Source organism: Lactuca virosa, chromosome 6, assembly GCF_052849685.1.
Source record: "Lactuca virosa cultivar CGN04683 chromosome 6, Lactuca_virosa_CGN04683_v6, whole genome shotgun sequence".
Lineage (NCBI taxonomy): Eukaryota > Viridiplantae > Streptophyta > Magnoliopsida > Asterales > Asteraceae > Lactuca > Lactuca virosa.
This window is the reverse complement of record NC_136431.1, coordinates 54,402,499-54,414,124: the sequence shown is the minus strand read 5'-3', so window position 1 is coordinate 54,414,124 and position 11,626 is coordinate 54,402,499. Positions and strand designations below refer to the sequence as shown.

The 11,626-nt window shown below is 39.2% G+C and overlaps 1 protein-coding gene across 1 annotated transcript; it reads left to right on the top strand.

The window, feature by feature from the left end:
* The first annotated feature begins 7,188 nt into the window (after positions 1–7,188).
* LOC145119590 (phenylalanine ammonia-lyase) lies at positions 7,189–10,793 on the top strand. The gene is made up of 2 exons (XM_079055267.1): positions 7,189–7,709; positions 8,891–10,793. The coding sequence occupies exons 1-2, from the start codon at positions 7,324–7,326 to the stop codon at positions 10,638–10,640; spliced, it is 2,136 nt and encodes a 711-aa protein (XP_078911393.1). The 5' UTR covers positions 7,189–7,323; the 3' UTR covers positions 10,641–10,793.
* The last annotated feature ends 833 nt before the right edge of the window (positions 10,794–11,626 follow it).

Here is an 11,626-nt window from a genome sequence, read left to right as displayed (position 1 = left end):
CTGCTTTCCTTAATGGGAAGTTGGCTGAAGATGTTTACATGAGTCAGCCAGAGGGTTTTGTTGATGCAAAGTTTCCCAATAGAGTGTGCAAGCTTGAGAAATCCATTTATGGATTGAAACAAGCATCTCGCAGTTGGAATCTTTGCTTCCATGAGAAAGTCAAAGAGTTTGGTTTCTCTAGAAGTGAAGATGAGTTCTGTGTGTATATCAAGGCTAGTGGGAGTATAGTAACTTTTCTGGTGTTGTATGTCGATGACATATTACTCATTGGTAACGACGTTCCAACCTTGAAAGAAGTTAAGTCTTGGCTTGGAAAGTGTTTTGCCATGAAAGACCTTGGAGAAGCTGCCTATATTCTTGGGATTAGAATATTGAGAGATAGAAAGAAGAGACTAATTGGACTTAGTCAGAGCACATACTTGGATAAGGTACTAAAGAGGTTTAGTATGGAAAATTCCAAGAAGGGAGAGCTACCTATCCAGAGCAATACCAAATTGAGTAAGACTCAATGCCCGAGTACAGATGTTGAAATAGATGACATGAGTCGTGTACCTTATGCTTCCGCTGTCGGATCGATCATGTACGCTATGACATGTACTCGCCCTGATGTGGCATTTGCTTTGAGCATGGTCAGTCGCTATCAGGGAAACCCAGGTAGAGCTCATTGGATAGCAGTTAAGAATATACTCAAGTATTTGCGAAGGACAAAGGACTGGGTCCTTGTGCTTGGTGGCAGTGATACTTTGAGAGTAGATGGTTACAGTGATGCCAGCTTTCAGACGGATAGAGATAACTTCCGTTCTCAGTCGGGCTGGGTGTTTTTACTGAATGGAGGAGCAGTTACTTGGAAGAGTTCCAAGCAAAATACGGTGGCTGATTCTACTTGTGAATCAGAGTACATAGCAGCAAGTGAAGCGTCGAAAGAAGCAGCTTGGTTGAGGAACTTCATCGGGGATCTCGGAGTTGTTCCAACCATCCAGGAGCCTATGGAACTCTTCTGCGATAATGAAGGAGCGGTTGCCTTGACAAAGGAACCGAGAGATCATGGTAAGACCAGATATATCGACAGAAAGTACCATTTCATTAGACATAGAGTTGAAGAAGGCCATCTTATAGTAAAGAGGGTGTCATCTGAAGATAACCCAGCAGATCCCCTCACAAAGGGTCTGAGTAGGGCTAAGCATATTCAGCATGCTCGGAGCATAGGACTGAAAGATGATATTAGTTTTAGTAGTTAGATTAGTTTTTTGAAACTTGTAACAAAGTAAATGTAATTGACTTTTGGTGATTAAATAATAAAGTATTATTTATAAGTTTGGCTACTACCTTTTGTTGATTGTTTATTATTGTGTTTCATTTTTGCATGTTTTACTTCCTGAATAATGAGATTATTCAAACTCCACAGTCGCTCGTACTCTTGGAAGTAAGTAGTGAATTAAGACTGTCATGAATTGGATTGCAGATTGTCTAAGGATAGACATGGCAATAGAATTGCTGCAATGTTCATGAGTACTCAGAAATTGAGATTTGAGTATTGGATAAACCCACGCTCAGAGTATTACTTCATGGAATTCATCACGAGTAATACTGAGACGATAATATCTTATAATCTTGAAACGAAGATATATGAGTTGTAATTTACAAGTCGGTTGTGCATTGGTGATACGAAAACGCATCAGTAACTTGGTGTTATAAAACGTATTGTCATGCATAATTTGATGAGTAAAAGATACAAGCATATGAGTCAACGTTTATTCGTTCCTTTTGCCCTAACAGGAAAAGCGATATCTGTGGGCCCCTCGATGATTTGGTGTTGACTTATGTGCTGGGCCCAGCCAGGACTAAATTGATGTGTTCAATTAGAAGTCCTACATCATCACAAATCAGGAATCGGGAAACATAGATTCTGGACAAAGAGATTGATTACATTCCATGTCTTATGTCTAGGGATATCCAGCAGAACGAAGGATTATATGATCACTTATCTTAGGACACGTAACTGACTGGGTCAGAGTTCGGCAGCAGCTTTTGGAAGCTACAATTTGCTGGTCAAATTTAGAAGGCATACTAGCAATTATAGTTACAGACTTATCCAAGTGGGAGACTGTTGGATTAGGTGTCTAAGCCCATAACTATAATTGGTATGTACTTGAATTGACAGCAGCACAGTCCTTTTGGGTTGCCCTCAACCTAGCAACTGGACAAGGAAATTATGAAAGGAGAGATATTAATTTATAAGATTAATAAATTAATATATATATATATATATATATAAATGATTTATTAATATGTTAATGGATTAATATATTAATTAGAAATCATTATGTTTAATTAATTGTTAGGCAGAAATTAATCAGAATTGATTTTGGGGTTAAAAGAATTAATTATAAGGTGCAGGGACTAGTTTGCAATTATCTAATAGTTGAGTGGAAGGCTCTAGAACCCCCTTGGAAGAGGGTGGACGAAATCTTTAGGGGAAACCCTAATAATTTCGTCCATAGGGGCTTGGATAAGGCCCTTGGGTTTGCTTAGGCCCTAAGCAAAGGATAACTAGGGTTTCCCTTAAACCCTAGATCCCTCAGCTATATAAGGAGCCTCCTGGTTCATGTTTTTGGTCACTCTTTCTTTTGAAGAAACCCTAAGGCCGAGATTTTGCATACTCCCTCTCCTCTCTCTCTCTTCTACTTTCCTTCTTGCTAGTTTGGGTGTGACTCCATTAGAGGCATTACACTTGTGGTGCTAAAGCTTCCAAGAAGATCAAGATCAAGATCAAGGGAATATCAATTGTTTGCTATAACAATTGAAAGGTATGTAAACCCTAAACCCTAGTTTACTATTTTTGATAATAGCCTCTCTCCTCTAGGGTTCTTGTATTGCAATTCAAAGTTGTATGTTCAATAGTTAAAACATAGATCCAAAGTAGGTTGCATGTGAACTTAGGAATTGTTTTTCTAGTTTATTTGTTTTACCTAAAACCCTTCAGCAGCCGCCCCTCATCTTCAAGTACTAGAAGGGCCAGTTGAATCTCCCACTAGCTCCAACTCAGTCGTGGCTAATCCCACCACCGACTCATCCTCTGTCTCAACCGGTTTAGACACTCCACCAGATCCAGAGATACACCGAGGACCACTAACACTCTCCAAACTTTGCAAACTTCCAACAAGAGAGAATTTTCCAGTCTTAGTCTTCAAAACCCAACGGCTCTTTGTAACTGTACCCGGGACACACCCCGTGCTCCCACTGTCACAGAATCCCCTGAATGGTTTAGAATTTCCGACTCGTTCAGCTAACATCCCCTTGGCTCCAGAATTCATGTTTGCAAAATGAACTCTCTTAGCAGTAGATTTAGCGAACCAGATTTTGTTTTGCTTAATCGGGATGGTCATACTTCCCTCAGCAGGTACCTCAACCATATACAATGACCCACGCTTCAAACCTTGAGCAATCACCGAATTACCATTGACCACCATCCATTTACCACCACCAAACCTTACTTCCAGTCCTTGTTTATCCAGCTGACCAACAGAAATCAATTTTTTCTTCAGCTCCGGAATAACCCTGACATTCTTCAGGCTCCATGTAGTTCCTAATGAAGTAACTAGATCAATATCTCTCATGCCCGTTACTTGAAGCATCTCGTCATTTGCCAATCGTACCTTCCTAAAATCTCCTTCTTTTAGATTCACCATCGTTTCCCCGTTGTCCATGGCGTGAAACGAAGCCCCTGAATCCATGACCCAAGAGTCCACAGAACTTTCCATACTGAGTAACAATGCATCATCCCCAGAAAAATTCTCAGCATCAGCAATGTTCAATTCTTTCTTTGGACATTGACTCTTAACATGTCCCACTTCTTGACAGTTCCAACATTTCACATTCTTCAAAGTTCTAGAAGAACTTTTTCCCCGACTCCCACTGCTCCCACTATTCCCACTATTCCCTCTACCTCTTCCGACATTTAATAAATCAGAAGAGGAAGATCCACCTTGATTCTTGCGTCTAATATCCTCGCCTAGAACCAAATCTCTAACCCCTTCAAAAGTCATACCACTGGTCCCCACGGAACTTGTAACAACAGTAACTGTTCCGGACCAGCTATCAGGTAGAGAAGCTAGTAGCAGCGAAGCTTGAGTCTCATTATCAAATTTAATTCCCACAGATGATAATCTGGACAGAATTGAATTTAGATTGTTAATGTGAACCGTAACTGAGCCTTCCTCATTCATCCTTGTAGTGAACAACTCCTTCATCAAGAACACCTTGTTAGCCGCCGATGGTTTCTCATACATATTTGACAGAGCCTCCATCATACCACGCGCCGTGGTTTCATTCATGATGTTGAAAGCAACGCTCTTCGTCAACGACAATGTAATAACCGCCTTGGCTTTCTTGTCCTTTGAGTTTCACGCATCTTCAGCAGCTTTTTCCATTTTCTCCGGTTTGTCTCCGAGTACCACGTCCAAGTCTTTTTGACATAGTAATGCTTCTAATTGCATTTTCCACCAGCTAAAATCAGAACCGTTGAACTTTTCGATTACCACCTTGTCTTCAGCCATTATGACAAACAAGATACAAATCAGGTACACTTGTGCGTGATAAAAAAAACGATCGTACCCTCCAAACCTTGCTAACCAGGCTCTGATACCAGTTGTTAGGAATCGGACCGGGTACATGCAGCGGAAACACTATCACACACACAAACACACGAAGGAAATAAAGCAATAAAGAACACAAGGATTTTACGTGGTTCGGATTCGGTGTAAATCCTACGTCCACGGGCGCAACTAGATTTTATATTAACTCACTATAAGATTACAAATGGTAATATCACTCGGCACAAATACAAAGAGTTACATCGCACATATATATACTGAGAGAGGAGCCGTTTTGTTTGACCAGCCACCATTTGAATTTTCTTCCATTCACATGTTACGGCCGAAACAAAATTGCACATGGATTCCATTAAACAATTAATACTTTTGCCGTCCACTCACCATCCAATAAACAAATATTAAACAATTCAATTGTTTAATTTGTCAAGTTACATTTATGGCCCTTGAACTCTTAGGAACTTGTCAATTTGTTCAAGACTCCATAAATCTTAACATCAGTTCATACATACTATAACTAGAACAGGAAGGAACATACATACTATAACTTTATGTTCGTGGGGGCCTAGAGGTGTTCAGATCTGAAACCACCTCCTTTGGACAAGCTCAAATCCAAGAATGACCCCATTTTGCACCAAAAATGGTCATATACTTTCATAAGAGAAGATCTAAGAAATGGAAAGCCAATGTGAAGAATTTTTACCTCCAAATGGTTTCTAACACAGGGTAGATGTTGGATCTATTGCTCCTCCCTTTGCTCCAACCTCTTCAAGCTTCAAAACCTTTCCAAAAGAGCACAAAAATGACCTTCTAAGCTCATACACACAAGGAAGTAGTAAAGAACGGGTAGGGTTTCCTTCTCTGGGTAGTGAGGTGATAAGGGAGGCCAAAGGATGCGGGTTAAGTCCTTTAAATAGGGTGCAAACCCTAAAATTAGGGTTTTCCCATTCAACTCCTACTCGTCGAGTTGGGGTCCTCCAACTCGTCAAGTAGGTCCCATAAACCACGCGACCTGATCGGTTTCTACACGACGAGTTGGGGCCTCCAACTCATCGGGTAGGTCTTAAATGATGAATAAAAATTCTTGGAATTCATACCTGGGAGTCAGGATGTTACAATTTATCAATCAAAGGAGCCTATTGAAGTGTTTTATCCATTAGCGCACCCACCAGAAGACCTAATAGGTGAATGGAAAGGAACTGATGCATAATCAATATGGCTAGCCAATAAATCAAATTTCAGGTTTAAGTCACCAAAACCTGTTATTTTACTTTTACTCAAATTAGCCTTAAGGTTATATGATAGTTCGAAACATCACAAGATTTCGATTAGATTCCTCGTATAGTTCGGAGACTAAGAACCCAAAAAGATTACATCGTCAGCATACTACAGGTAGGAGATCTCAGGCTTGTTATTGAGTAATTGGATATCTCTGGTAACGTTTTTATCTTTTTGCTCCTCCATTACTACATGCAATGCTTCGATATCCCCTCTCCTGCCTAACACCTCTCTCTATGGGGAGCTTCGTTGTTGAATATTAGTTAATTAAAATTATAGTCCAGACCAACGTGAAAGGACAGTGTGTCCAACAACGTGTTGGTGATTTTAGTGTCGCCAGACATTTTGGGTAATTGGAACTAACATGCCAGTTAATGAGCTTATTATTTGTACTATATATTATATATTCAGTTAATGCGGAATGCATTTATGTATAATATCGAATTATAAGTCGGTACGACAGAATGATGAGTGTCAAGGGGTAGCGCCCAGGGTCCAAGCGGCAACACCCCTAACAAGGTCCACAGGGCAGAGCCCCTGGTGTGGTCCCGCTAAATCTTGTCAGTTTTGGAAACCATTGATTAACCCATTAAATTCGACATTCTCCTAACTAATTTAGAAGATAAAAACTCTAATCTGTCATGTATGTATAAGGCTCCTCTTTTGAGCCGTATAGAACCATTCTCAGCTCTTCTTCTTCTAAAACGAATACTCAGAACTCTCTTGAGATTTGACTTGTGTTTCTATGCCTAGGTACACAAATGTCCTTTTGGATTATCTTATATTGGATTTCTTGTGACCCATGCATAAGGTGAAAACATCAATTCAAAAAATGAACTTACACGATCCATAAAGAATCCAATTATCCACCATTACCCTAATACTAATACCCCCAACACAACGCTAACTTGAATTTCATTTGGTTTGTTATAAGGTGTCGAAACTCTCAACTCATATTGTCGAAACCATTTTTGGAGCCCACTTTAAAAAGTACATTACTATTTAACATAATTCAGCCCATAATAATGTATATGTATATGTATAAACTCACCTACTACCACTAGCATGCTACGTTTACTCGTTTAGTGCATTGAATGAGAAACACCCACTAGTTAGTCCGGTCCAGCATGCCCACGTCAGCACCATCTACACCATTGATCAAATCTCACAAAATCGGACGGCTGACATTTAACGCTCTAACCAACCTACCACCTTCCATCTCTTCTTCCCTTTCGTTTCCACCTACCTACCAATCCCCCGTTATTCACACACCCACCTCCTCCTCTATATAACCTCCAACCCCCGCCACCCAATAACTCAGCAATCTGATCAATACCCATTCACGCACAAAGAGTGTGAGTCTAGTGTGTGAAGAAGTACACAATTAGATTGTTCTTGTTTCTTGATCTATAGTCTACAATCTGTATAAACAATAATGGAGAACGGTAATCACGTTAATGGAGTTGTTAATGAGTTTTGCATCAAGGATCCATTGAACTGGGGAGTTGCAGCGGAGGCGTTGACCGGAAGTCACCTTGATGAGGTCAAGAAGATGGTTGCGGAGTTCAGAAAGCCGGTGGTGAAGCTCGGAGGAGAGACGCTTACAGTGTCTCAGGTGGCGGGGATCGCAGCTGCTAATGACAGCAACACCGTGAAGGTGGAGCTGTCGGAAGCTGCAAGGGCTGGTGTTAAGGCGAGTAGTGATTGGGTTATGGAGAGCATGAATAAAGGAACTGATAGTTATGGTGTCACCACCGGCTTCGGCGCCACCTCTCACCGGAGAACTAAGCAAGGCGGTGCTTTACAGAAGGAGCTCATTAGGTAATTTAATACTAATAGTACTAATGACATTATAATATATTAAAATTCTAAGTCATGAAACATACAGATTATATATATATTTTTATGAGATCTATGGTTTATAATATTATTTGAATTAATCTTTGATCAGAAAAAAGATAGAAGATCTATGTTTTTTTTTCATTATTATTTCAATATAGTTGTAAGTAATTAACTAAATTACATGTTAGTTAGAATTGACTTCTGAAAATATAGTTAATTTTTTTTTTGGAATAAAATACCAAAATTTGGATCCACGAGTCTCACATGGAACAATAATAAATATTGGCGGCACACCCGTTAATGGAGATCTGAGTTAAAAAAATTTAATATATAAAAATAAACAAAGAAAATTCATATATATTTTGTTAAAACAAGAAATGGATCTATAAATATTAGGTTTGATAAGTCATAATTCAATAAGATCTTATTTAGATCTCATTATTTTAATGTTTTATTTAAAGTAACAGATAAAATCACTTTTTAATGATAATTGGTATGCTACAAAAAGAATGTACTCAAAAAAGTGAAAAATTGGCAAGCATGAAGAACTTGAATAAAATATATGTTTCATTTGTATTTGTATTCTTATACTTTATTTAAAAACACTTGTTTTTTTTAATTATAATATTTTCATAATTTGACAGAAAAAAAGGTCAAATCACTCTTTTGTTACATATAATATAGGCTTTTAGTCTCAGTTGTTTTTAGAAATGCAATATTTTGTCATAATAAATTGTTTTAAAGTTTTTTTATTTATTAAAAAATTATGAAATATGAATCAAATTGTTTGCAATCTAGTAAACTATTCTCACTACATGTATAATCTATCATATATCGTCATAGGTTGAAGATATATATTATATTATTCATCAGATCCAATAAGTATAATGTTAAAAAAATAGTTCCATTAGTTAACCCCATGTTGCAAAATTAATGTAAGTACGAATAAGGGTAACAGGTTAGGTATGCATAATCGGGAAATAGGACATCGATTCATTTTTTAAAATAAATCTGATGAAATAAATAATTCATAAAAATATAAAGTTATTGGGGGTAGGTAAAGACCTAAAGTATTTTTTTATGTTTTTTATTTCAGATTATCACTAAAAAGCATAATACATTTTGTTCTAACAAATTAAGCTCTTTTATTTGTATTACAGATTTTTGAACGCCGGAATATTCGGCAATGGGACGGAAACAAGCCACACACTTCCACATTCCGCCACCAGAGCCGCCATGATCGTCAGAATCAACACCCTCCTCCAGGGTTACTCCGGCATCCGATTCGAGATCTTGGAAGCCATCACCAAGTTCCTCAACAACAACATCACCCCTTGTTTACCCCTCCGTGGAACCATCACCGCCTCCGGTGACCTTGTCCCCTTATCATACATCGCCGGCCTCTTAACCGGCCGCCCCAACTCCAAAGCCGTTGGTCCCACCGGAGAAGTCCTCAACGCCGAAAAGGCCTTCGCTGCAGCCGGAGTTGAAGGTGGGTTCTTCGAGTTACAGCCGAAAGAAGGGCTAGCACTTGTTAACGGCACCGCCGTGGGGTCCGGGATGGCTTCCATGGTTCTATTTGATGCTAATGTACTTGCGTTGTTGTCGGAAGTGTTATCGGCGATCTTCGCTGAGGTTATGCAAGGGAAGCCGGAGTTTACCGATCACTTGACACACAAATTGAAGCATCACCCTGGTCAAATCGAGGCGGCGGCGATCATGGAGTATATTTTGGACGGAAGCGATTACGTCAAGGCGGCGCAAAAGGTCCACGAAATGGACCCGTTACAGAAACCAAAACAAGATCGTTATGCTCTCCGTACATCTCCCCAATGGCTCGGACCACAAATCGAAGTAATCCGATCATCAACCAAAATGATCGAGAGAGAAATCAACTCCGTCAACGACAACCCATTGATCGACGTTTCCAGAAACAAAGCTTTACACGGTGGTAACTTCCAAGGAACCCCAATCGGAGTTTCCATGGACAACACCCGTCTCGCCATTGCTGCAATCGGAAAACTCATGTTCGCTCAATTTTCTGAGCTGGTTAACGATTTCTACAACAATGGATTACCATCGAATCTCTCCGGTGGACGTAACCCTAGTTTGGACTACGGGTTCAAAGGTGGAGAAATCGCCATGGCTTCTTACTGTTCGGAGCTTCAGTTTCTCGCAAATCCAGTCACCAACCACGTTCAAAGCGCCGAACAACACAATCAAGACGTTAACTCTTTGGGATTAATTTCAGCGAGGAAAACCGCAGAAGCAGTCGAGATCTTAAAACTCATGTCGTCGACATACTTAGTCGCTCTATGCCAATCCATCGATTTACGCCATTTGGAAGAGAACATGAAATCGACAGTGAAGAACACCGTTAGCCAAGTCGCGAAAAAGGTCCTCACCATGGGCGTCAACGGCGAGCTCCACCCGTCGAGATTCTGCGAGAAAGATCTCCTCCGTGTTGTTGACCGTGAATACGTCTTCGCCTACATCGACGACGTTTGCAGCGGCACCTACCCATTAATGCAGAAGCTCCGACAGGTCCTCGTCGACCACGCTCTAAACAACGGTGAAACGGAGAAGAACACTAACACCTCCATCTTCCAAAAGATCGCCACCTTCGAAGAAGAATTGAAAGTCCTGTTACCGAAAGAAGTTGAAGGTGTTAGAGTCGCTTATGAGAATGATACATTGTCGATTCCAAACAGGATTAAAGCTTGCAGATCGTACCCGTTGTATAGGTTTGTAAGGGAGGAGCTCGGCGGAGGGTTTTTGACCGGAGAGAAGGTGACGTCGCCGGGAGAGGAGTTCGACAGGGTGTTCACGGCGATGTGCAAAGGTCAAATTATTGATCCGTTGTTGGAGTGTGTTGGAGGGTGGAATGGGGAACCTCTTCCAATATGTTAGGAAAGTGAGTGTGAAACCGTTTGAATTGTATTTGTAATATTCTGTTTTTTTTTTTATAATTTTATTTGCATTTAATATTCTCATCAAAGACTTCCACTTTCAAGTGTGGTGTATGTGGTTGTAAATCATATATATTAACTTATTATTTTTGCCTCTTGTTTTTATTAATTTGGGGAAATAGTTATAATATATTAATTTGTTTTAAACGGCAGAATAATTTATATTTAAAAACTAATAGGATACTAGAAAAAAAACATTACAAGAAAAACAACTAAAATTGACTTTTAAAGCCACTCAACCTTAATTAAGTTTAAGTTTTTTGCTTTTAAACTAAAAGCCAAAAATACAATTGTGTAATAGTATATTTTTTCAATAAAAACGTCTTCTTTCATGTAGAAGATTGAAAAAATGTTAGCATTTCGAAATTTCCAAAAAAAAAAAACCAAATAGTCGTTTGAATGGCCACTTCCAAATCTTATGTAGCATCATTACGAATGTGTTAATTTTCAGACCGTGACAAAAGATCAAACATAATAATGAAATTCAGATTATTTATGACCCACAATAACATAATCGGGTTCCATAATAATGAAATTCAGATTATTTATGTCCCACCATAACATAATCGGGTTCCATAATAATGAAATTCAGATTATTTATGTCTCACCATAACATAATCGGGTTCCATATTTCGGTTGCTAAGTGACAATATATAAATATATGTTTTGTGCTTTCAACATCCAAGCCACTCGTTTGAGTGAAATCAACATACGCAACTATTCTTTGTAAAGTAGCTCTAGTTGGCGATCATTTCAAGAGAACTCCCCAAATTTAAATGTTAACTTTGATGAGAAGAAGGGTATTTCTCTTGGTGGCAACATTAGTAACCTACACATAATTGCTCTTAATAATTTGTCTCGTGGAAGAAACCGAGTAATCTCCCCTCAACTCCAACTCCTAATTCCATCTATATTTTTTTTATCGTA

What these genes read in the sequence shown, in the direction of transcription:
- LOC145119590 (XM_079055267.1), top strand. Translation starts at nt 7,324, where the DNA reads ATGGAGAACGGTAATCACGTTAATGGAGTTGTTAATGAGTTTTGCATC. An exon ending in TTACAGAAGGAGCTCATTAG is followed by an intron (nt 7,710 to 8,890) that starts GTAATTTAATAC and finishes TTTGTATTACAG; the next exon opens with ATTTTTGAACGCCGGAATAT.